Source organism: Lonchura striata, chromosome 9, assembly GCF_046129695.1.
Source record: "Lonchura striata isolate bLonStr1 chromosome 9, bLonStr1.mat, whole genome shotgun sequence".
Lineage (NCBI taxonomy): Eukaryota > Metazoa > Chordata > Aves > Passeriformes > Estrildidae > Lonchura > Lonchura striata.
In genome coordinates, this window is record NC_134611.1 from 1,595,404 (window position 1) to 1,621,366 (window position 25,963).

At 44.3% G+C, this 25,963-nt stretch overlaps 1 protein-coding gene across 2 annotated transcripts; it reads left to right on the forward strand.

Moving 5' to 3' along the window:
- KLHL20 (kelch like family member 20) lies at positions 1 to 25,778 on the forward strand. Of its 2 annotated transcripts, XM_077785262.1 has the most exons (12): positions 1 to 104; positions 2,068 to 2,128; positions 8,683 to 9,256; positions 13,239 to 13,397; positions 14,445 to 14,539; positions 15,740 to 15,855; positions 16,636 to 16,819; positions 17,882 to 18,025; positions 18,238 to 18,371; positions 18,982 to 19,190; positions 21,695 to 21,801; positions 23,347 to 25,778. In XM_077785262.1, the coding sequence occupies exons 2-12, from the start codon at positions 2,106 to 2,108 to the stop codon at positions 23,429 to 23,431; spliced, it is 1,830 nt and encodes a 609-aa protein (XP_077641388.1). In that variant the 5' UTR covers positions 1 to 104; positions 2,068 to 2,105; the 3' UTR covers positions 23,432 to 25,778. The 2 variants fall into 2 exon arrangements, with proteins under 2 accessions (XP_077641388.1, XP_077641387.1); XM_077785261.1 differs by lacking the exons at positions 1 to 104; positions 2,068 to 2,128 and having other exon boundaries at positions 8,651 to 9,256.
- Positions 25,779 to 25,963: the final 185 nt, after the last annotated feature.

The window sequence follows — 25,963 nt, forward strand, 5'->3', positions numbered from 1 at the left end:
GCGCGGCGGCGGTTGGCGGGGCCGGGCCGCTTCCTGCGGCTGAGGCGGCGCTCGGGCGGCGCTGCGGGACCGCGGCTCGGCGGTGCGAGGAGCCCGCGCCCGGCGTGAGTGAGGCGGCTCGGCGGGCCGGGCCGCGGGGTGGGCCGGGCAGCGCTGCCCGGGCACCGCCGCGGCCTCTGGGGCAGCGTGGGCTCCGCGGCTCGGCCGGGCTCGGCTCGGCTCGGCTCGGGGTGGCCCTCCGGCCGGGCCCGGTGCCCGTCCCGCAGGAGCTGCGGCCGGCAGAGCCGAGTTGTGCCGCGGGTGCAGGGCTGGCACAGCCGCCCCTGAGCCTGTTGCTGCCCCGCGGACAGCGCGGGTTAAATGTCTTTATTTTGTGCGTATGCGTGTGTGTGTGTGTGTTTCCCCCTCCTCCGCGGCTTTTAACGTGGGTTTTAGGGGATTAAATCTGATGCAATCGGGGGGCTAAGAATAGCCTGGCGCACGTTCCCTGGCGCGCACACGGGACAGCCCCGGCGGGATGCGGCGATGCTCGCTGCCCCGGCGGCTCGCTCGGAATCGCTATGCGGTGCCCTAACCAGGAGGGATCGCCTGTCTTTATTTGCAGGGAGCTGTGAACCTGAGTAATTTGCAAGTGTGGCAGACGGCAAGTCTGGGCTTATTCTTCATTAGCTAGCACCGCTTTTGTGTCTGGGATAATGCTCCTTGAGAGTGCTGCCTGTAAAAGAAGGTTCTTCCTCACAGAGGAAGAACAGAGCTCTAACAGTTCTGTAGTTCAATTTAAATTGTGCCAAAAATATTTTGCTCATTGTTGGATGCAGGGTTCCAGTCTGACAGTCTTCCAAAAATGGTCTTGTTCTTCCTAAATTTAATTTTATTTTTTGTCTTGTGAATGCTACTTGTGTTTATTTTAAGGTTTAATTAATTCTTCTTCTGTTATTGCTTTTCCCATAGTTCAGTGGTTTCCCCTTTCTTGCTCCGTTTCTGGAGGGGTAGAAGCCTGTGACTATCAGTGTGGAAGCAGAACACCTTTCTGTTCTTTTAATAGAATTATTTTTACAAAAAGTTAGGCTTATTGCTTTGGATAATAATTGAATTAAATGTATTCCTAAGTGAATAGCTGTCAAAAATGAAATTGGGGCAAGCTATGCCCTTGTAGAAAGGGTTAATATACATTAGAATTAGAAGTTAGTGGTTGAATATGAAAGGCCTGTGCAGTTTGCCACTGTTATTACTATCAGAAAAGGAATATTTGGAATGGAAGTGTGGTGAGCATCAGGCAGCATCATTCATCTTTGCAGATGTAGTAGCATTATTAGCATCCCTCTTACCTCTGGGGCGCAGTTATCTTCAATTTCCAGACACAAGTTTTATCTTCTATCAAATTCTGGTTCTGCAGTGTAGCTGGTGAGCAGCGCTGTGCTGTTTATTAAGTGCCAGCCTGCCTTAAATCTCTGCTAAATGTGTGAGGGAGAGATACCTCCTGGCTCCGAGCAAGGAGTGACAGTGAGCACCCTGGCACATCACATATTTTTCCCTTTGGTAGAATAATTTTAAGGATTCAGGGAGGCAGGCAGTTTGCTGACTTTATAATGTGTGTGTTCTGTTTGGTAAGGAATCTTTGTGCAGCCGTGGTGGAAATGTTTTTAATGTTGGTGGTGTTTTCTTCTGCTTTATTTTCTGCAGTCCAGGTGTTGTTAATCTGGGCTCTGAATTTATAACTGGATAAGAGCTCAAAGGCACATTAGTACGTGGCTGTGGGCAGCCCTGTTCTCTTGGAGGGAGACTGAAGAGGGGAAAGAAGGTTATTTTAATTTGGAAATTGTTGGTTTTCTTATTTTTTACAGAGAAGGAGTAAGTGGGAGATGTTTTGAACTATTTTATTCTGTTATCAGTCTCAATGAATAAGTGAGACACAAGAGAGGTAAAACTTAATGCCATTCTATCAGAATATCAAAAGGATATTAGCTCATTTGTAGAGACAGAGCCTAGCAAAGCATTCTCTCAAAAATTAAAAATAACCCATAGGAAATGACTTTTTTTCTCTTTTTATTTTCCCTGTTGGATCAGGTCTTGAAGTGTAGAGTGAAGGCTTCTCTTCACGGTGCATGGACGGAAAGCCAATGCGCAGGTAAGACACAAAAACAATTGTTCTTCTCTTCTCCAAATAGGATAAGTCATGTCAGTTGGTTTTCTACGTGCCTGGACTGTAAAATGTTGTGTGGTTTTGGGTTTCTTCTAAAAAGCCTGGCTATGGGGAATTGGGAAATAAATCATTCCTCTTTAGTCCTTTATTAAATGTATTTAGTTTTCAATATTTACGAGACCAGATGTCTTTAATGAAGAGTATAGAAGACAAGTCACAGTAATTCTCCATCCTCTGTTCCTCTTCCCCCATTTACTGTGATATTTGAAATTCAGTATTTAATTACTTAGGTATTCAAACTGTGGAAAATAAACTGCCTAGGAATAAATTTAAACTTGGTTTCCAAAGGGCATTATTTTTCCCTAAAAGAAAGGAGTTTGGTGAGGTCTTGGGTGAAAAGGAGATTTCATTTTCTAATTATGGATGCCAGCTGCCTCAGTTCTAATGAGCTGGAGATGCAGCTTAAGTTTAATTCAGGGGAGTTCTTGCTGTGGTTGTGTCAAAAACATTCTCTCTCTCATATAGGGAAAAGTTGTCACAGTAGTTCAGCACAATGACAGGTTTGCAAACAGGGTTCCCTGCTAGCTCTTGTTGATTTTCCTTGCTTGGTGGCAATCCCACAGCAAAATTTAACACCAGATACATTTCTATGATTCAGGCTGTGTGAAAGCAAAGTTGCCTGAAGTTCTTCACCTCTGAATGAATTGGAGAGAACTCATGCAGCTTGCTTGGTCCCATTGTGCTCTTTGGGATGTTGAAAGAAGGAAAATTTTATTGTGGGTAAATCTGTAAACACTCATGTAAGGGAAGGCAAGTCTTTTAACCATAGATGAATATATGGAGCATTCTTAGCCACAGAAACCATTAGCCTGTGTTCTGTGTAAGGAGGCAAGAAGTAAGTAGTCACTTAAACCCTTGAAGAATGGCACAATGCTGTTTTAATTAAATGAATTTTAATGAAGTTAATTTGTTGTGCCGCTGCTGCAGTTCAGCAGTGAGTAAGCCTGGGATATGACAGAGGCATTTCTGAGCCTGGGTATCGTGCTGCATTTTTGCCAAGATAGGAAGTGTGGTTTGGTCAATAAGGAGCTGTATGTGACTTTTGCCGTGAATTCCTTTTCCTCCAAGATGGGTTAAATAACAGATGAGTTCTCTTTCATCATAGCCTTCTTCAGTGGAGATTGTTTAAATCTTAACCAGCTTTTTAGGTTTTGATGTTGTGTTTAAATCTTAACCAGCTTTTTAGGTTTTGATGTTGTGCTCCGTTTATCAAGATGTTTTTGCAGAATGATGTAAAATTGGTGACTAGCTTGGCTTGCGTTCTTGTTTTCTCCCTACATTTTGTGTTCCTGATGGGGAAATTGAGGTTCTAAAGTTGTTTCTGTGGCTGTTGTTTTCTGTGTCATACTGAGGCAGAGAATTCACATGCTGGAGTTTGTGTGTCTGTGGGTTTGTGGCCTTGGACTTGCTATTGTGGAAGTTCTGGCTGCCACTCACTTTTAATTTTTGTGGTGGGCAGCAGCACAGAGCTGAAGAAGTGGAGGTTTTTTATTATTGCTGCAGACAATTGCCTGACAAGCACATCTCTGCTGTGAGCTGTGGACTTCAGTTCTGGAATACACTTGCCTGCTTTAAGGGCCTCAGTGTGGGTTGTTAAAATTTCTGTTTGTTTTCCTCCTATTGCCTGTCTTAGCAGAAAATGATAAAAGGTCCCTGATTGGATTTTGGGCACAGATCTTCCTATGAACTCCAGCTATGCTGATGGCAGAGCACTTTCTTTTATCCTTTTACTCAGGGCTCTGGAGCCAATTTACACCCCCACATGAGGGTTGTGGTAGGTCCTGCACAAAGAGGGGAGTGGGGCTTGGCCACTAGTGGGTTAATGAACACAGTGAGATGGTATCAAATGTGTACAGCATTCAGAGGGGAGGAGGAACAGCTTGAACAGACAAGGAATTCCAGCTATTCCTGTCAAGATTATAGCAGGGAACGCAGAATTACTGCTGCAGACAGGATTTACCCTGCATTAGGAATGAAGGGGTGGTTGGGGCAGGCTGTTCTTGCTCATTCTTAGCAAGAGAATGTGGCTTTGCTGAAGGGAAAAACAAAGCAGCAGGGACCTCTGAGTGAAGAGCATGGTCCCACAGCACCCAGATGAGGAGGGCAGAGCACATCTGATGGCCAAGGCCAGACAGGAGTCCTGGACTCCTCGGGCAAGTAGGGGTGAGGAAGGAAGCAGGGAAATCAGCTCAGAATGGGTGGGTGCACAGTCAGGTGCAGAGATACCTTCAACATAGCTCAGGCATGAGGGCTTGAGCAGCTCCCAGACAAACTGGGGAAGCTCTCCCAGCTCTTCCTCACCCAGCCTTTTCCCATCTTACAGCAGTGCTGGATCAGAGCAGGCTTGAGCAGCCAGGCCTGGCAGGAGGAAAGAGGCTTCAGATCCTGATCGTGCACTCAGGAGCTTATCCAAGTACCTGGACATAGCTCTTGCCCAAACAAACTACAGAAGGTTCAGGGAGGTTTTGGAAGACTCCAGTAATGACCTTCTCTTTCAGAGTATGGCCATCCTCAGTTTCACTCTGACTGAGATGTTTTAATCAGTCAGGGTGAAACTGAATTTTCTGGGCTTGGTCAGTAAAATTCAAACCAAGCAATATAAATAGGGGCAAACACACCAGATCCTTGCTGTTTTCCTTTTGTGTAATGTAAAATAGTATCTCAGGTTTATCTGCTTGTTTGCATACCTTTGTTGAGAAAGCTTACTGAAACCTTGCTAGCTAGGCAAGAAAATGAATCAGTGGTATTTTTCCTGATAATCAGACTTTTAGCTAACTTAATCCCTAGAGTACTGATACCACAATAAAGCATTTCCATTTACTTGGCTGGCATGTTGTGGAGGTGACTTCTGGTGCCAAAGGCTAGGCCAAATCAATGGCCCTTGTTCTTGCAGCTCTGCAATGAGTATAGGAAATATTTCTTAATTTCAAACCAAGGCACTGACAGAAATCATTACCCATTTGGTTTGTTATTTTTATTTGCTACTAAAATCTCTTGCTACTGAAATCCACTCCAACAGTGTATGATTTTTGGATTTCAGTTGATGTTTTTAGCCTGAGATGTGTGTTTGATGTCTTAGGTCAGCCTGTTGTTTTCTGCTGAACTGTGTTAACACCTGTTTGTAATCTTGTGCTGAAACACACATTGTCTTAAAAAATGCAGATTTGAAAGTTAAGATGCCCTTATGACAGCATGGGAGAGAATTTTCCCTAGCTGTATGTTTTGAGGTATTTTTTTGAACTTTGGGAGGAGCTGCCGTAAGGATGGATGTCTCATACATGTTCCTGTTAATGAATGAAATTTTGGGCATTAGTGGAATAAAATGGAGGCAGAGCAGCCTGTTTATTTAGTTGATTTAGTGTTGCAGACTGCCTGTGTTCCCATTTGTACTTCTCAGCAGTGTGCTACAAAAACGGATCCTTTGTCAGCCCTTTCTTAATCCCATTGTATTTGCTGATTTCCCCAGCCCTTCGTTTTGTTGGAAGCTAATCCCAGAATATCTGCATAGCTGCGTGTGAATGTTTTATCCAGGCACACACACATTTCCTCTGGATCCTCAGCCCTCCTTAATCACCCTGGCTATTCAGGAGCAGCTCGGAGTTCTGTGGGGGGGGGAAGCAGCTCCCCTGCCATGTGAGAATCAAGTGCTGCCTTCTGTCTTTCACACCTCTAAGCTACTGACTCATCATTTCATTCTCTGTGCATATTTATGCATAATGCACACAGAATGCAGTGGAATTACAATCTTTGTGGTGACACAAGCCAGCAGTTGTGTCCTTTAAACTCACACTTCTGTGCCTGTGTGTAGCAGCAACCCACCGAGCTTCACATCAAGCATCTGGGTTGATCCAGCTTGAAAAAGTCTTAAGCCAATTGATCACTGGGTTCACCCAGAGATAAGTTATGGATGAATCAGGAATGTTTGGTTGTTACTCTTTTTTCCATCCATTCAGTCTTCTTTAATCATTAACCACCACTTTCTCCCCAGGAGTAAGGAGGCTGGGTACAATGCATGCTCTCAGATAAATGCTGGTGGCAACAATACAGGAATGACTTCAGTTCCTGCTAACCAGACACCTTTTCAGTGAGTTAAAGATGTGTTCAGCAGGGCCTCATTTGGGCAGAAAAATCCTGTTCTGTCCTGGCTAGGAAAGACAAGGGCTACTGCCTAAATCTGGCCAAGTAATCCTGTGGCAAAGATGGTACATACCATTGCCCTGTGTTGGCAGGGAGTCTTGAGCTGTGGGATTGGCAGGAATATTGTGTATTTCTTCTGGCAGCATGGCCTTAGTCTGATCTGTCAGTGCTTACAACCTGAGCCACTCCGAGATCTGCTTTAGGGCTGTTCTTAGTGGGAGATGAGGAAAACCTACAGGTGTGACAGCGGGGTTGTGTGCTTTCCAAAAGGATGCCCTGTCCTGGATGTGCACCAGCTCTTCTGAGCTGTAATTACATGAAATGGGCTTTTATTTGAAGAATGCTGCTTCTGTTCTTTGACTGACAGCCTGGTCAAGACAGTGTCCAGAACTGTAGTAGCATGTATCTTAAAAGAACTCTTATTGTGTTCTGTTTTTTCCTTCCAAGGGTTGATTTGACATAGTTTAAAACACTTAATGCACAATAAAAGCTACTTAGCTTGCATAGCAAGAGCCAAACTCTACAGGGGAATGTTTGTCACCACCTTTCTCCATCTTTTGGTAGAGGGATTAAATTACTTACCTTCTGGCCTTGGCTGCTAAGGACTGTGAAAATAAGCCAATTAGGTAAATTATTCTTCAGCTGAGTTTTCTTGGGGTTTTTGCAGGGGTACCATTAATTGTTGTTGGTGTGTATTGCTACAAGGGGAGTTCAACTTATACATTGTTTGTGAGGAACTTGGCAGAGCTTTGAGAATGATTGTCAAACCCCCCAAAGGTGAATTTGGGTTGTGAGGGACAGGAGTGGGTGGAGGAGAGTGAGAGGCAGTGAAACAGCAGAAGGATTTGTCAGAGGTGTCAGGAAAGCAGAACGGTGATGGATGTAAAAAAAGATGGAGCAGGGATAAAAAATCCATGGCATTTAAGGTGCAGAAGCTGAACCAGGAGCAAGCAGCAAAACCCAGAGGGGAGCCCCAGCTGGATCTGTGTAACCAAGATAGGAGAAGGAAGTAATGGTCTAAAACATCTGAATATGATGATCAAGGAGAGGGTGTGGAGGGAATGGGAAAACAGGCTAAGATGCAAGTAAATAATTTGAACTGCTGCAGAGACTGGTTTCCTAGTGCTTAGAAAGTGCATTTGACATAATAATGAGGGGAAAAGATGCGAGTTTTTTTTTTTTTTTTTTTAATTCTTTCCTTCAAGCCTGCTGCAAATTACTTTGAGCCATGGCAAAGCCAAGCTTGATTTCTTTTTAACTCTTAATATGAACAGTGAGGTAGTGACAGCTCACAAATGCCAGTGGACCAGGGAAAAACTGGTAGTGGCTAGCATTTTTCAGGACATCTTCAATGGTCATAAGCCATCAATAAATTCTGATATTTTGCTTAATGTTCTTTAATTGCTTTTAGTGATGGTTTTCCTTTGATGTGGGGAGACGTGGCAGTTTCCTGGATTTTCCTAATTGCATGTGGAACTGGGAAGATACTGTTTCCTCTCTGTGCCAGTAACTTAGTTTATGTATTCTTAAGTGATTCTTCACTTCTAAAGTTACCATCCTGACTTCCTGTTATTCCTTTTTTTGGTAGGTTGGTAGTGGTGGATACTTGTTTTATCTTTTTCCTGTTTGGTTTGATTTGGTTTCGCTTGCCTTCTGCCATTCTTGGGGAAGATTGACATTCTTTTGACACATGTCAGGGAGGATGGATTGAGTCAGGAGCCTCCATAGCTCAAAAATAATTGAAGAGGTGATGATTAAAGTGGGTATTCTGTGAACCTGAAAGATGCTCATTGCAGTCTGCAGGCCGTCTTGAGCTCCTGAAGTCTGTGTGACAGTAGTGTGTTCAGTCATTACAGTGATGAGTGACCCCATTAAAAACGTAGGTAAAACAGAGAAGTTTGGTTAAATCATGGAGCTGGAGCTCTTTGCAGTGGAAATCCATCTCCACCTCTGTCAAAGAAAGGTCCAGCACTTGGCAGTGGGCAAGTCAGCTAATCTGTGCTTTGAGTCACTCTGTGAAATGGGGATAATGTGCCTTTACCACACAAGGCTACGGTGAGGTTCAGCTCATAAATATGGATGTGTAGCTGGATATTAGAGCCGTGTGTCATAGAAAGCCTATAAAAACAGCAATAAATAGAAGCCTGCCACATGTTGGCATTTGTTTACTTCTAAGCAAGCTTTGCTTGGAGATGGATTCCTCTTCCATGTGGTCACGTGCTTGTTTTCCCATCCCGCCGTGGACTTAGGGGCACGGCTCCGGCGTGAGCCGCGGAGTCAGGAGCGTGGCTGGCTCTGGGACCCCTGACCATGGTGCTGTACTTGTATCTCCTGCGCTGCAGGTGTGCCAGCACTCGCCCAGGAGAGACCGGAATGGACGTGACCAGCCGCTGCACCCTCGGAGACCCCAACAAGCTGCCCGAGGGGGTGCCGCAGCCCGCGCGCATGCCCTACATCTCCGACAAGCACCCCCGGCAGACCCTGGAGGTCATCAACCTGCTGAGGAAGCACCGGGAGCTCTGCGATGTGGTGCTGGTAGTGGGGGCCAAGAAGATCTACGCCCACAGGGTGATCCTGTCGGCCTGCAGCCCCTACTTCCGAGCCATGTTCACCGGGGAGCTGGCGGAGTCGCGGCAGACGGAGGTGGTGATCAGGGACATCGACGAGCGAGCCATGGAGCTGCTCATCGACTTCGCCTACACCTCGCAGATCACCGTGGAAGAGGGGAATGTTCAGACCTTGCTGCCAGCTGCTTGCCTTCTCCAGCTGGCCGAAATCCAGGAGGCTTGCTGCGAGTTCCTCAAGAGACAGTTGGACCCTTCCAATTGCCTGGGCATCCGGGCTTTTGCTGACACTCACTCGTGCCGTGAGCTGCTGAGGATCGCTGACAAATTCACACAGCACAACTTCCAGGAGGTAAGGAGCTGGCGTGCTGGAATTGTGATGTAACATGCATCAGCGTGGCCTATGAGAGCTTTCAGCAGCTCTCGTTTTGTCCTTTTTTCAAAATCCTGCCTTTACACATGCTCTGTGCCCTGATAGTGATGGGTGCCAGTGATGGGACCCATAGTGATGGGTGCCAGATGTTAAGTGGGGAAGGAAGAGGAGAGAGGTGGCAGGACTGTGTTGTACCAGTGGTTTGTATATAATGCACAGCATTTCTTCCCTGAGAGGTGTGTGGTGAGTGCTGTGTGGGAGACAAGGCCATGGGTGCAGTTGGATTCGGCATTGAATCTGTCGTGCCTGCACAATGGTCTGACATTCCACTCCTCTTTCAGAAATATTCTGGATTCTATATGGTTGGGGTGGGGGGCGGCAGGTGTTAAAAGTAAGGACAACGTATCAATGGAATCCAAAAAAATTGATGTTCAGCTCTGGGATTGGAAAAGTGGGTGTTTGGGGGAGTGTGAGGCTGCCTCAGGGGAGTCTTCAAATCCCTGGTTGCAGCAGAACTAGAGTTTTGCATCTATTATTCAGCAGAAGCTGTCTGAAAGTAATTCAGATGTGTAATATTGTAGCTGACCTTTATAAATTCAAGTTTCTCATCCTTTGTTAATTCTGCCTAGATGATTTTTTAGTGAAAAAGAAAAATGCCAGCAGCTGGTTCAGAGAAGGATCAACATAATAATTAAAGGATTGTGTGAGCAATAGTCAGAGTGGGTCTTACTGAACTGATGCAAAAAAATCTCCTCTTCCCACCAGCTTCACAGGGAGATCCTTTCCAAAGGGAGGAACTCCAGGAACTCCTGGTGCTAATTTAGTTTCCCCAGAAAAGCAGCAGTATGGAAGTGCTGTGAGTGATGGCAGCTTGTCTATTTTTTTCATCTGACATGCAAGAAGCAGATTGGAATTGTATTAATTTCAGTCAGTACTTAAGAAAAATCTGGGCAGGAGCAACATGACTGTTGGACACGGTGAAGACAATTATTGGTATCTAACTGTGGACACAACATCAGTTTACTACAGAAAATGCAATTAAATACATCTTTTCTAACCAAATAGAATTTGCTGTTTAAGATGAGCATTTTTTTTGTAGAACTTGGTGGTTTCCCAAAGCCCTACATTTTAGCTGACCACTTCATATGCTCTGTGCTTGCTCTGCGCTTCTTTTCTTCTGGTTTTGTTGTTTGGTTTGTTTTTTTTTTGGGGGGGGGGGGGATGGGGGGAGCAAGATGCTATCCAGATGGTTGTTTATTTTCAGTGCTTGGTTGTTTTACTGGTTATTAGATCTTGTTATTACATGAGTAAGGCATGCTTACAAGCCTCTAAATAACATTTTAACAGCTTGACGGTTTTGTTTTAAAATGTTTTAGCACTAATACATGCAGCTGGCTGTTAAGAGCTGCTTGCTATGGGTTTCTTTTCTTTTGCAGTCCCTTGAAGACAACCTTTTGTCTTCCTTATTTCTGTTAAAGCACACGAAGGCAAAAGAGAACACTTCCTCGAAGATTATGTAAATTATAATTGACTTGACTTAAACACAGGCTTAGATTAGAGCACTGTTTCTTTGGCCTGGGCAGGTTTTGGTGTCCATTTCAGTGCCCCAGAAGTTCTGCAGCTCTTCATCCTTAATAATCACTTCTTTTGCTTCCACTGTTTCAGCGTCAGTGGTGCTGCTCCTTGGGATTGCATTCCATTCTGGCAGTGTTTTCCAGTTGGGGAGTGGGTTGGTGATCCCTGGGGGAAGCCAGGCACTTGTCTGCTTAACCATCCTCCACTGTGAAGGTTGAAATCTGATAAAAAACTTGCCTTCCTGTACAGAGGCTGTGTGGTCATTGTTCCTCCAAGCTGGCAGAAAGGAACGTGAGCTGGGAATTTCCTGGGTGGCAATGTGAAATATTAAGCAGCAGGCACCAGGCCAACCCATGCAGTTACTTTGAATGCAGACTGAATTGCTTTATGTCCTCTGCTGTGCTAACCTCTTCTTCTATTAAATTTTTATGTGTGTTGCTGCATTACATCATTAACTTCTTGGTAAAATGTTTTTTCAATTTTTTCCATTCCTCCCAAATTAATTTGTTGCCTATAACCCCTAGTGGATTTTGTGCATATAATGTGAAATGGTTCTATTAACAACTCCACTGTACAAGAACAGCCTTTGGATTTTTATTTTTTTAATCTCTTGACATTTGTGTGTAGGGAAAAATTATATTTATGGGTGGACAACTTGCACTTTTATCAGCAGACAAAAATTGCACTCTATATTGTATAGTCTGACCTGAATTCTCTCTGTTTATTAAAGCACTGATGTTCAGGAATGCTGCAGAGGAAATGGAATCCAGCCAATTCTTTCCCACTAAGCAAGTCAGGTGAATTTATCATTAATATTAGTCAGGTAATTATGAGTGTCCTGCTAATTAAGCCAAAAAAAAGCCAAAGCATTTAAAATAATTATTTGTTTTACTATGTAAACTAACAAGTTGCACAGTAGTAATAATTTGGTTTGAAGAAGTGCTTTGAGTGCTTTGAATTTTGTGAGGCCATCGATGCAACTGAGTGTCCTGGGGTCAAAGGGAGAGACTGGCTGAGCATCTTTAACTCGGGAGTTTCCACAGCTGCTGTTTTCAGACTCTGCAGAAGCTGCATTTAAAAACCATCAGACTAAAGTTTACACATAAGCTTTGTAGGAGGAAGGGAGACTATGGAAAAAAGCTGATAAAGATCTTTAATGACCAACCCATTTCCTATTTAAAGGCTGAAGGAGTGTGTGGGCCAACCTTGCTGTGGCCTTCACTTCCCAAAAGCTTAGGGTGCCCAAGAACCAAGTCTGGTAACTGATCTTATTGTCCTCTTTGTTCTTTTTTAACAATATTTTCTGTTGTCAGTAACTGCATATTTGTTCAGTGCCCTTAAATAACTTCTTCAGGTAATTAAAAGGACTGCACAGCTGACTGCTGTTGAGATGATCATATCAAAGAGTGTTTTTCTTTAATTTGTACAGCAAATAGTGAAATAAGTCATGGAATTCTAATGTGGTCACAGATGATAAGGGCAAGCCAACATTCAGTTATTTTCTGTACCCGAACCTTTTGGAAATTGCAGGCTAGAGACTGGGAATTCTTGCAAGGAAGGTGAGCTGGCAGGTATCAGTCAGGTCATTTCTGCAATTTTAATTTTGATTCTTGTACCTTTCCTGGTGCCTGTGCAGGAGCTGTGGTGGTGTGTGAGCTCCCAGGGCAGTCTGACTGACTCACTCTGTGTGAGCCAGTCCCCCAGCAGCAGCCAAGGCCTCCTGAGAAACTTGGTTGCTATCTTGGATGCTGAAGGAATTAATGTGTTTGTCAGTGGCTTGACTTTCACACGAGATCAGTCCTTAGGGGCTCTGGGGCTCTGATTCCCTCTTCAGTGCATCTTGACTACTGCATACTCCATGTGTATATTTAGAGCAAATGAAAGAGGCAGGATCAGATGAGTCTCTTGAAATATTTTCTGTTCTGCCACAACTCAGGCTTTCTGTGTTCTCTGCAATGCCTCTGGTAACTTGTTTGAGACTCTTATTTTTGTGCTCTGTTTTGCTTTCCTTGTGAATCTCTGCACTCCAGTGCTGCTTTTTAGTCACGTATTTATTGCGGTTTTATTTCTGCTTTATGTATTAGACACGGCAAACGAGGAGGCTGATTTTAAAGAAAGCCTTTGTTTTTCCTGAATTTTGAAACCTGATCAGTGTGGTTTAACCCTTTAAAAGTGTTAAAGGGTGTAAAAGGCATGCCCATCTATAAGTGTCTTGCTGTGTTGCTGCGGGCTGCAGTCTGCCCTGTGCAGCAAACCATTCACATGTGTTGGTCTTGGAACTGATGAGGATTTGGCTTTTTACTGGGTCAGTCAATGAAGTGCTGGAGTGCTGAATGGCTCTGATGCTTTGTCCTTACTCTGTTCCTTTTTCCTCTGCCTTTCCCAGGTGATGGAGAGTGAGGAGTTCATGCTGCTTCCTGCCAACCAGCTCATAGACATCATATCCAGTGACGAGTTAAATGTACGCAGCGAGGAGCAGGTGTTCAATGCTGTGATGGCCTGGGTGAAGTACAGCATCCAGGAGAGAAGACCCCAGCTGCCACAGGTAATTTTGGGCACAGTGACATTCCAGGCTGCTTATCCAGGGGGAGAGGAATGAGGGATGGTAGGGTGGTGCCAGAGCGCTTCTGAATGCTGTAAAGCCACCAAAATTCTCTCTGACTCCCACCTGTGTTAGGTTGCTTGCACTGTCCCTTCATCTCGGCTGGTCAGAGCCTTCATTAGGGGATTTGTTGGATTGCTTCCAGCTAGGACTTGCCAAACCAGCTCACTCCAGCAGTCTGTCCAGCCAAACTTGCCTGCACTGCTTGGAGACTCATATCAACACCACAGTGGAGAAGAAAAGGCTTGTCTCGCTTTGCAGTGCTTCTTTAAGCTCTGCTGCTTGATTTGTGCCTCAGCCTTCACGATGTTACAGTGGAGCTTGTCAGAATGGTTTTGTTGGAAAGTGATGCTTCATCTAAGCCAAGGCATTTCACAGAGCAGAACCCATTCTGACAAAGCTGTCAGCCCAAAGCCTCTGAAGTCTGGGGCTGGATGATCAAAAGAGGTGAGCATCTGCCTGCCTCACTGTTTCTGCTTTGGAAAGAGATGTTAAATGCAACTTTATTTACTGGAAAGCTTTTGAAAATGGTTTTAAGTAAACAAACCAAACTGGAAAAAGCTGCTCTTCTCAAGGCAGCTTTTAATGCTTTTATAACTGTTTGCCTCTGTCTGTACATGCTTGGGCCTTCAAATTCTAAATCCTTCTGAAAGATGTATTGTTTCTTATTGTTCATTTACTCTGCAATGCCACTTGAGTTTAAGAGAGCTAAATGGTTGATAAAAACACTAACTTAACTAGTGTTCAGAGAGATGTCTTGACATCTGTAATTTTCTAAAGTTTTCCAGCTGTGACCTTTCAGCTGCTAATAGATCCAGTGGATTGTCTGAAGACTGATTTTCTGCTGGGTATCTAAACTGGGCTATTGAAAAGGCAAATGTGCTGTGAGACAAGCTGCATTCAACTAAAATTCTGTTATTTTCCATTTGACTTCTTGCATCTCTGTGGGTATCTCTGGTTCCACCATAGGTGTTCTGGTTTGTGTTTTAGGTCCTGCAGCATGTCCGCCTGCCCCTGCTGAGTCCCAAGTTTCTTGTGGGTACAGTGGGCTCTGATCCACTCATTAAGAGCGATGAGGAATGCAGGTAAATCTCCTCAGCCATTTACCGAATTGGATTAGGTTGTCCCCTGAAACTGTGCTCATTTGTCACTAGTAAATGGGTGATGCCTCACAATTTAGTCTTTGGCAACTGGCAGGATAGGAGAAGCAAGAAAAATTGTTTACTGTTTTCATAACAGTCACTGGTGCACCCTAGGAGTGGTTTTGTTCTTTCAAGTTTTCAGTGAAATGGCAAACTTTGAGTGTGCAGTTTGACTGGTAAAAGACCTTTCAGTATATTGATTTTCATTTTGCCTTTTTTCTTTTTTTCACCCCCTCTAGTCACAGCCTCTTATTGCAGCTTAGCTCTTGCATGGCTTTCACAATGATCTCAGTAGGATCTAAAGTAGTTTTTCTATGTAGAATGTCTGCACTTTGATAGCTGAATTGGACTCTGGGAGTACAGTCTGCTGTTTCCCACAGGGATAATACAGGAAAGTTTTCATTTCCTCTTTTTATGGTATGAGTCTCACCTTTCTGGTTCTACAGTGTTCTGTATCGTCCACAAAGCACATGATCTCGTGCATATTGTAAAGAAGTTCAGGGCGTAGGCTAAATTGTTCTCTTCCTGAATAAGCATTCATACTGGGGGAATTCCACATTTGTAGAGGGAAGGAGGACTTTTTTGTTCTTTTTTGTTTTATTCAAGGGTTTGGAATATTAGGATTAGTCCAGGTGGCAAATCATGAATGGATGGACAGTGTGAGCTGGCCAGAGCTGATGGAGAAAATATTCATCAGAAGGGTACTATCTCCATCTATTGGTCATGTGTGTATTATGTATTTGTGTGCTTTCCAACTCCTGTTCTCTTCGAGGCAAAACCACTGACTGTTGAGTTTTAGCTTGAGGCAGGCTGGGTTTTTCTTTTCTGCACAGTAAGCCTGACAAATCTCTTGTCAGAGATATATATTTTTTATCAGTCTTTTTGTAGCAAACTATTATCTATTGTGAACTCTGGCCAAGCACTGGTGCTGGTTTGCTGCTGTCCCTGTGTCAGTGGCTTGTAAACAACCCGTGAGTGTTTAGGCGACAGCGTATGTTTAACCGGAGCTGCTCACGCTCTTCTGGTGTGACTTGTCGATACCTGAGGTGCATGACTAGTGCTGGCTGCTCTTCCCATCAGTTCTGATTGGCCCCTTCTCCCAAGACTGAGCTCTGGGGGTTCATATTTTCCTATCTTGCACAGGGATCTGGTGGATGAAGCCAAAAACTACCTGCTGCTTCCCCAAGAGCGGCCGCTGATGCAGGGACCGCGAACGAGGCCGCGCAAACCCATCCGCTGCGGAGAGGTGCTCTTTGCAGGTGTGTGTCCCTGCAGGTGTGGCTGTGGTGTCAGCAGGAGGTACTGGAGGGTCTTGAGGGGTCATATGAGGAGTGGTTGAGGTCACTTGGTCTGTTCTGCCTTGAGAGGAGAGCTTGTCATGATTTACAGCTTCCTCATGATGGGGGAGGAGAGGCTGGCACTGATCTGGGCTCTCTGGTAACCAGCAGTAGAACCTGAGGGAATGGCCTGGAGCTGCGTAGGAGAGGCTTAAGTTGCATATTAGATACAGGTTATTCACCACAGTAGAGTCTGGCACTTGAACTGACTTTCCAAGGCAATGGTCACAGCACCAGGCCTGACAGAGCTCAGCAATCATTAGACCAACACTCCCAGGAATGTGGTGGGATTTTTAGGGCTGTCCTGTGCAGATCCAGAAGAGTTGGAATTTGATCCTTCCAACTCAGGGTATTCTGAATCTATGTATTTTTCCCACTGGCTTAGGCCAAGAGACTCCAGGCAGGACTTTCTGGTGGTAGTGTTCCCATAAAATCTTCAGAAACCTATTTCTAATGTGACCTGTGCATTAATATTTGAAAGCTTAAGTTAACTTACTTTTCTTATTAATGTGATTTCTTTGGTGCTGTGCATGCCACAGCATTTCCAAACTTCAGTTCATGCTCTCCTTCTATTTTGTAATGTCAAACCTCAGAAGGAGCGACTTAGAGACGAGTCTGAAGGGGGGATCTGTGGCAGGAGCAGGGGCAGTTTGTGAGCTCGGTGGGTGTTTTTGTGACGCTGGTTTTGGTGTTTGGCTGCAGTGGGGGGCTGGTGCAGCGGGGACGCCATTTCCAGCGTGGAGCGCTACGACCCCCAGACCAACGAGTGGAGGATGGTGGCTTCCATGAGCAAGAGGCGCTGTGGTGTCGGGGTCAGCGTCCTGGATGACCTCCTCTATGCTGTGGGAGGCCACGATGGCTCCTCCTATCTTAACAGTGTGGAAAGGTAGGTCTCCATAGGGCCACTGTGCAGAATTTCAGCTGTGAATGTTTAAACCTGAGTTCAGCTTCTTAGGAATTGAGTTCATTTTGTCATTTCCTCCTGCCTTGCACACCCCTGGTGCAAAACACTTTGTTGTGTTATCCCCAGCTTAATGGGACAAGCCAAAGCCTCTGGCATAAGGAAGGAATCTCTAGGAGATGGGTCTGGGTGTGTTGTTGGAAGGAGTGGTGATCCTGGTTAACCTTCCTTGCAATTGCTGGTTTGTTTTTAGCATTGTTAAGGAAAGTGAGGTTACAGTGAGCATTTCTTAGATGCTGAGAGAAAGATCCTGGATTATTTTTGTGAAGTGGCAACTTGAGAATTAAGGAACCTTGGCACATAGGCAGAAGAAGGAAAATAGGTCAGTTTTAGGCCTGTGAAAGATTAAAGTCAAACAAGTTTTACCAAGTTTTCTGTTTCTGGGAATTGCATGGGGCAATTCCCATGCCTGAAAGCCACATGACTCAGGCTCTCCTGCTACTCTAAATTTTGGCCCTGTAACAAACCCAATAAGTTGTACACCTCAAGCCTCCCCTTCTTCCCACCTATCTCCTCAAATGCTCCCAACTTCCCAAATCATGACCCTAGTGTTGCATCTCCCACATCCTGCTATACACTGTACTTCTTTGTCTCTGGATTCCCAAGTCCATCTTGTATCCTCCATATTTTATCTGGAAGTCCCAGTGCTGGCTGAGTTCCTTTGTGAACTGCAGGGAACAGAGCAGAGTTAACTCTGGCTGTTGCTCTTTGCTGCAAGTTACCACACGCCAGCCAGTCTCTCTCAGGAGCCTGAACCTTTGATCTCCAGCTTCATTCATCCCAACCTGCAGTTTGAACATCCCTGGAATAACATGTAGGGGATGCATTGTATCACTTCAGGGCTTTTATCCAGCTTACAAAGAGCTGTGCTGCAGTTGAAGCTCAGGATAGGCAAGTTTCACAGCCTTAGTAGAGCTCCCAAGTATGGGAGAGTCTGAAGCAGACCTAGGCAGGTAATTTGTGCTGTTTGGTGTGGCTTTTTTCCAGGTATGATCCAAAGACCAATCAGTGGAGCAGTGATGTGGCTCCCACCAGCACCTGCAGGACCAGTGTTGGAGTAGCAGTTCTTGGAGGTTACCTCTATGCTGTGGGTGGCCAGGATGGCGTGTCTTGTCTCAACATTGTGGAGAGGTACTTTTTAATTACAAAAAAAAAACCCAAAGAAGTGGGGCACAGCAAGAAAAAGGGTCTCTTAGAGGGTGCAGCTGATGCAGACAAGCTGGAGAGGGGATAAGAACTGTACAAATCTTACAGGGATTTTTGTTTGGGGAGAATAAATTCACCCTTCCTTTTTGTGAAGATGTCAGCACTTCACACAGCTCTGGTGTTTATTCTTTTGTCAGGTATGATCCCAAAGAAAACAAATGGACTCGAGTGGCTTCCATGAGCACCAGGCGCCTGGGAGTGGCAGTGGCTGTGCTGGGAGGCTTCCTCTATGCTGTAGGAGGCTCTGATGGAACATCTCCTCTCAATACTGGTATGTCTTATGCTGTCCTCCCAGTCAGTGCTTGTCCTGGTCCTGGGAACCCATCATGTCCCCAAATAGATGTTGAATATCTCAGTGATCAGTTTGTGGAGCTTTTTCTTCTTTAAATATTATTTTGTTGTATTATAACTCATTCTCCAGACTTGTGAGCCCCTATTACTTGGTTGTGTGTTATATTTTTACTTTCTCCATGCTTCCTTCATTGGGCAGTATGTCCTTAATACAAGGTTTTGATAATTTGCATAGGAGTTGCAAACACTTCTTTTTTTTTTTTTTTAATTCCTGCAGCAGCCGTTTTTGCTGTAGGAAGGAAGGTGCCAAAAGTAAAACTGCTGCAGGTCAGTTTCTAGCATTGCCAGCTCCCTCTTGAGTGAAGATATGAGTGTGGAGACAGTAGAGAGACTAGCAAGAGTTCTTGGGAAGTAAAGAGAGAAAAATGAGTTCATGGCTTTGGAAGGAAAGAGAGAACAAACAGGTTCATGGTTTTGGAAGAGAGAACAAATGGATTGATGGTATATTTGGTGTGTGGAAATCAGATCCAAAAGTGCTTTACCTGCTGCCTGCCAACCCTGCTGACCAAACACCTTCCCTTCCTCCGCAGTGGAACGCTACAACCCGCAGGAGAACCGCTGGCACACGATAGCCCCCATGGGCACCAGGAGGAAGCACCTGGGCTGTGCTGTGTACCAGGACATGATCTATGCTGTGGGAGGCAGGGATGACACCACAGAGCTCAGCAGTGCTGAGAGGTACAACCCACGCACCAACCAGTGGTCTCCCGTGGTGGCCATGACGTCCCGGCGCAGTGGGGTGAGTGTGATGCCTCAGGTTTTAGATTTTGTATTTTCCTGTCATTGTTGCTGTTAGAAATGAAGGGATAGGACTGTTTTCAAGCTAAGAACAATTTATTTCTTGGATAAACATCAGTCTCAGAGGCCATGAGAGGAGTAAGCATTCGGCCATAGCTCAAGAGTAGTCACAAGTTCTTTGTCATGAGACAATATAGAACTTTCTAACCCAATAGACAGTTGCCACAGGGTTTATTTTGATTTTTCTAGCCTATCACCTTTAGTTAGTTCTACTTTTATCCAATGTCTTCTGTCTCACTTGCACATTCTCATAACTTCTAAACTCTTGGTTTATTCTATACAGCCCCACCCATACATTATAAACCCTTCACCATCTTATCAATGCAGTTTCTTACTTATGTAAAGCATATTCTTACTTACAACTGTAGAAACATAAGTTTATGATTTTTCTGCTTAATGTCTGTGTATTATATTTTTACATCAATCCAAGCCCCTTCCAAGGCTAGAGATCGGATCCTTCAGTGTCTGTGGAAGTTTCTGTTTTTCTGATTCCCATGTTTTCCAGATTCTGCACTGCATTAGTGTAAAACTCTGAACTTTATATAAAGTGTTGGCAAGTTCTCCTTACAGTTTAGTCATACAAAACAATCCTTTTCCAGCCCCAGAACCAAGGACAGTGTTATAGCTTCAGGCCCAAAAAGTGCAAACAACAGCAAATTGAGGAGAGCAGTCTGGGAAGATGGGACTGCATAACCTGGAGCTGGAAATGGACAATTAACCCCAATATGGAAATGAACCAAAACTTATAAAGTGTGAAAACTCGTGACCCAGGATCCATCTTGGGTAGCGCCATGGCTGGGCTCCTGTACTACCCAAAGTATATCCTTTGAAGGCCTTTACTAAATCCCTACTTTATTCCTTTAGCACTGCCTAGCCTTAGGTCAGCCTCTCTAGGCATTAAGTGGGGCTTGGTGGGCTCCTCCATGCCACGTGTCACCATATGGGGACAGAGGGCACAGGGCAGGCTGTCATTGTCACTCTTGCTGTGGGGAGAGCACACAGTGAAGTGTCAGTCTTCTCATGAGGCTCTCCTGCTTCCTCTGCATCTTCACTTCTTTTCTGTGAGGGAAAAAGTTTGCAAAAAGCTCTCTAACAAGACTAGAGGGTGGAGAGATAGCCAGGTCATGCCACAGACAGCTGTTTAGGATGGGGAAATGAGTCATTTGAGGGTGTATTTAAATATTTTTGGGCCCTTATATGTGGTCAACTAAGCCTGAAGCAGAGGAGCTTTTAGGTGACATAGCTGTACTTGCTACTATTAAAGAATGCTATCAAATTAGTACTTGGGTCTCTCTGGATGAATTAGGAGGTGAAAACACCCACTTCCTGAGAGGAAAAAGCTGGGAAACTGGGTTAGCACATGTTCAGATACATATTCCCAGCATGTGTGGGAGAAGGGTTCCTGGGCTTTCACTTAGGCTGTTGCCTCTCCTCACTGAATGCTGTGGGTGACAGCAAGTTCCCATCCACTGCTGCTGGTGGTGCTTTCTTGTGAACAACAGGTTACTGCAGTGTTTTCAGTAGTCATCCTGGCTGGGGAGATGTAAATTATATGGTGTTTATCATTAGATATTGGATTATGTGGTAAAGAGAGGATGAGTTCTATCTGTGAGTTAGTATTCTAGTGTCTGGTGGGGCAAGTATGAATCAGAGTTTGAGCAACCATTGGTTTTAGAGGCAGAGAACACATATTTATTTCTGTTCTCCAAGCGCAGAGTGAGCTGTCCAATGCTGTCCACTTTAGTTTGTCATTAAATATTGACTTTTTATCAGCTGCTTCTGTGTTTGCTTTCTATAGAAACTGCTAAACACATGCAGCAGTATCTGCAGCTCTTCTGACTTCCTCAAAGCCAAAGCAGGGACCATTTTACACTGTGTCCCTTCCCTTTTCTCTGTTATACTCCACGTTTTCCACTGAAAGTGATCATGGTTTTGATGTTTCAGTGATTTTGTGCTTCTGCAGAAAGACTAAATAGAAAGTCTAGAGGCCAAGGTGCTTACAGATGGTCCAAGCCCCAACTGGAGAGGTTTGAGACCAGGGGCTTACCTGTGGTTCTGTTACTTTAACCAAGTGTTGTGGGCTGGTAATATTCTTTCCTGGGGAAGAATTTCAGTCCAGAACATAAGTTTTGTATGAAAAAGGTTTAGATTATTATGTATTTATTGTCACTCAGATGGTTTTACTCCTTGTAGCTGGCAATAATGGGAACCCTTTGCTTTTTCTTTGAGAGATTCTCTATTCTGAGATACATATTTAACTTTCCATGTCTTATTTTTTAGGTTATTTTATTTGTGTTGTGCCCTAAAGAAAAAAAACCCAACCCTCTTGTGCAGACTGCCTTTCACCAAACATGGTTATTAAATAGTTTTTTTAATATTTTCATTCTAACCCTTCTTTTCTGGACATCCCAGCTAAGTAGCTGCTGTCTGATGGCTGTTTTGCAGGTTGGCCTGGCCGTGGTGAATGGACAGCTGATGGCAGTGGGGGGCTTTGATGGCACAACGTACCTGAAGACCATTGAGGTGTTTGATCCAGATGCTAACACGTGGAGGTAACTTGAATTTGTGTGACAAAGAGTGAAATCCATCTGGAGCTATTGCAGGCAACATAGCAGAGAACTTGTGTGGGGTAGAGCCATCACAACACTCCTGTTCTGGCTGCTTGCCTTGTAATTAAGAACTACATTTTGAAAAATATCCCACTATGCCCCTTCTGTTCATTTTGGGCTGAGTCTCTCCTGCTTCCCAGTGAAACTGAGCTTGTCCTTAGCAGAAGGAACTCACAGCCACCATGTAGAATTTGGCCTGTTCACTTCTTGCTTTCAAGCTGAGACAGTGATTTCTGAATCCTTTTGGAGGAGCTGAAACAATTCAAGTACATGATGTTATTCCTTTTTACATCAGCAAGATTCAGCCACTGAAAGAATCTCCAAGCTAAGATAAATAATCTGAAATTGCTGATCAAAATATATGCTGAGCAGAAAAGAAAGAGGAAAAATAGCCTTTCTAGTCATAACTATACTTGAAAACAATTGTTTGTGTATTTATTCCCAAATGTAATTAGTATAAAGTATCAAGCACCTGTGGCTATTTTTGCTGTTGTGGTGATCTGGCAAGGGTGGGGAATAGAAAAAAATGAATGTCCTTATTCTTACTAGTGATAGTAGTAGCTTAACCCTTCACTGATAAGAATGGCTGTCGTGAGCAGCAGTGGAGGAATTTCTCCTGGTTTGGTGAGCCACAGGACCTTTTGAACTGCTGAGGAAACCAGTTGAGGAGAGAGATTCCTTAGTAGAATTGTTTCAGCTACTCCCTGGGACAGTCCAGAGTTAGAAGTTACTGCCTGGCAGGCATTCACACAGTTTGGGAGATTTTTCAAGTTATTATTAGCTTGTGGTTTTTTCCTCCACTGAACTCAACATGGGTGACCATCTTCTGTGGTCTTCCCTTTTCATTGTATCTTGAAGATATTTTTTATTTGTGCAGCTTGACTGAGAAACGATTCTGCTGCAATTTGGCTTTAACAAAGCTGTTTGGAGAACTTGCTTCTCCTGTTCCTGCCATCAGACTCCAGTGGCACAGAGGGGAATATGCAGCTACAATCTGCAGGGATCTGATATCCCTATGAAATGCAGACACCATTGCAGTCAAGCAAAAGATGGTGCTTGGGATGTGGTATAACTTGGTTGGCTCAGCTGAATGCAAGGGTTTACATGTACAAATTAAATTAGTTGAATTGTGAGGACTAAGCCTAGTCCTGTGTTACCCAAAACCTAGCTTAAGGTCATCTACAGCTTACAAAGTTCTTTTCTGTCTTGCACACTACCAGACAGGGAGCATGAAGTATTTATTTGAGTTACAGAAATTTGGTGTCAAATCAAGCAGCAGTTTCTGTTCTGAGAAAGACATGAACAAATACAGCTGTTTACTTATGAAGTGTGTAAGATGGGTGCTCCACAACCTCTTCTTCACTTTAAGCAGCTTTAATGATGGTAACATGGGCTGGTTCAGTGTTTGCCATGGCAGCTCCCAAGGGTTGGTGTCCCCATGGAGGAGGATGTGAGCCTGTGTGTGACCCTGGAATGTTGTCTCTGCAGGTTGTACGGTGGGATGAACTACCGGCGGCTGGGCGGAGGCGTGGGGGTTATCAAAATGACACACTGTGAATCTCATATATGGTAAGCTTCCAGAGGGAGGGAGTCCCCTGCCTTCTCATTCCTAGAAAAAACTGAAGAGACTTGTTGACACTGGACCTCTTTGCAGCTCTAGTATGCACGGTCTAGATCCAATGTAACTCTTTGTCGGTGAACTCTTTCTATGGAATTATAAAAATTGACTTCTGTGAGAGTGTGCCCCGCGGGAGACCACGCTGTCAGACTCCAGGGAACCACTGGACAAAAGTAGAAGTGTTGCTTATGTCCGTATTTTTTCTAAATAGTTCTACATTTTTTGAATAAACCAAACTGTAACAGTTATTGTAGCCTAAAGGATGCTGATGTAGAGCCTATACACTCCATACTGGGAGTCTGGCCAGGAGGAGGGATTCCTGCTTTCCTTCCTGCTGTGGGAGCAGTGGATGTGGCAGCTGTTTGGTGGACGAAAGAGGAAAAAAAAGTGATACAGAAAACATTGCTTTTGCCTTATTTACAGAGAGCTTCAAAAAAAAGTACTTGACCTGCAAGGTGCCACCTTTGCACAGAAGCTTTTCTGTGCACAGAGTATATTTATTTTTTCATTTGATTTGTATCATGTATTTCCTTTGTATCGCTCACAGCGATGATTCCAGCTTTTATATACATTTGTGTGTGCATATATATATGTATTTTATATATATATGTGTGATTTGCATTTCGAGCTGGTGGTTTGGGCAGGGCTGTGTCCTGCCAGCTACTGTGGTTCCAACCCTTGTGGTATGATCTGGGGTCTCTTAGAGGACAGGAGAGCTGTGAAGATGGGTGCCCTGAGTACCTTTTCAGAACTGGAACTCTCTTGCTCGACTCAATCAGTGAAGTGCCCAAAAAGGGTGAGAGGAAAAGGATTTCAAGCAATGCCTTTTTACTGTACGAAAGTTCAGCTTTTCTCTCCTCTCCTCTCTACTGTATGTGAATCTGTGCTGGTTTGAAGGTAAACCAGCAGGGGAGGAATTAACTCCACAGAAATACCTTGTGAGGGATTTCAAGTTGGAGGTACAGTTCAATAGAAAGATGACAGTAACTGCAATGAATACACGAAGACTGGCTTAAAACCAGTCCTGATTAAATGGTGGTTGCAGTCCTGTTAGAGTGATGGATGAGGTCTTGTCAAAAGTGCTGGTCCTGTGGAAAGGCCTGCTCCTTCTTTGGCTGTCCAGTGGTGGTGGTTGTGTCCAAGTCCCCAAACCCCCAGATTATGGACCCTCAAAGCCAGGCAGGAATGCTGAATCCCTACCCCAGAGCAAGAGATTTCCCAATGAAATTACAGAATCCTGAGTCATAGGATATTTTTGGGGAGCCCTTGATGGCCCATTGGCATAACTGATCCCCCACTTAGGCTGGGTGTAGTTGTCACTTTGTGAAGACAGCACACTGCACCTAGCTCACAGCTGCTACAAAGGACCCACCACTAACAGGAATAATGCAGGAATAATATCAGTTCATCAGAAATAATGTAGGTGGGTGTGGAATACAGTTTGGCTACACCCACACTGGTACTTTATCCTGCAACCATTGACAGAACCTAAATCCACCTAGTTCTAGCTCACTTCTAAAAGCCTTTTTCCTCCTATTGTCTGCTCAATATCAGTTCTTGTCTGAAGCAGGGTGCAGGTATCATCTGTTAAGTCTGACACCCACTTCTTGTGTTGCTGGAAGGGCAGATCCACAGCCAGCTCCTTCCTGCTGGAAAAAAAACAACCTCAGTCCAGCCTCACCTCAGCTGCCCTCTTGCCTGTAGAATTCCTGACCATAATGGATGGTGCCCTCTCTTTGAGTGATTTTTGTGCACTTTGCCTGTGTATGGTTAGAGCAGGGAAAGGTGTGAGGCTTATGTAAGAGTTTGGAGGGGAAGGGCTGTTTTCTGGTACTGTGAATAATTGTGGAGTCACCCAGGACTGGGGGGAGAGCAGAGAAGAACTCAAGACTTAACAGTTCTGTTTTTACTGTAATTTCTATTGAATATGGAAAAATGATCTTTTGCACCTGATCTAACAGTGGACCTTACTAAAGAGGACTGTAAATTCTTGAGATGAAAAAGGCAGTGCTGACATCTTAAGTTCTTTAACTTCATAGTTTGATTTATGTAACCCAGACTTTAATGTGCTTGAATATAGTAAAAAATACACTACAGTCATAAATGGGACATTAAAACTTTTTTTAAAAGCCCCTTTCTCCCTAAAGGTCCGCATTCTTGTGTTTACATATGAAGATCATTTGCACCTTTACAAGGAAAACAAGTATTCTGTAAACAAATGTTTACATGTATCATTTATGCTTTTTTCTAGCATGAGTAACTTGTATAAATAGTGCTATCTTAATAAATTTCTTCTACGCTGTTCTTGGTTTGTTCCTTGGGGTGAAAGCAGTGGTTTTTTTTTTTTTTTTTTTTTTTTCCTGTGGTTTATGTGGACAAAGATGATGGAGGGTTTTCTTCCCCAGCTAAATCCCAGTAAAAGAGGCTTAAAACTCTGCTGTTTCTTGTTACCCTTCACATCCCTCAGAACCAGCTTTTTCTGAAAGG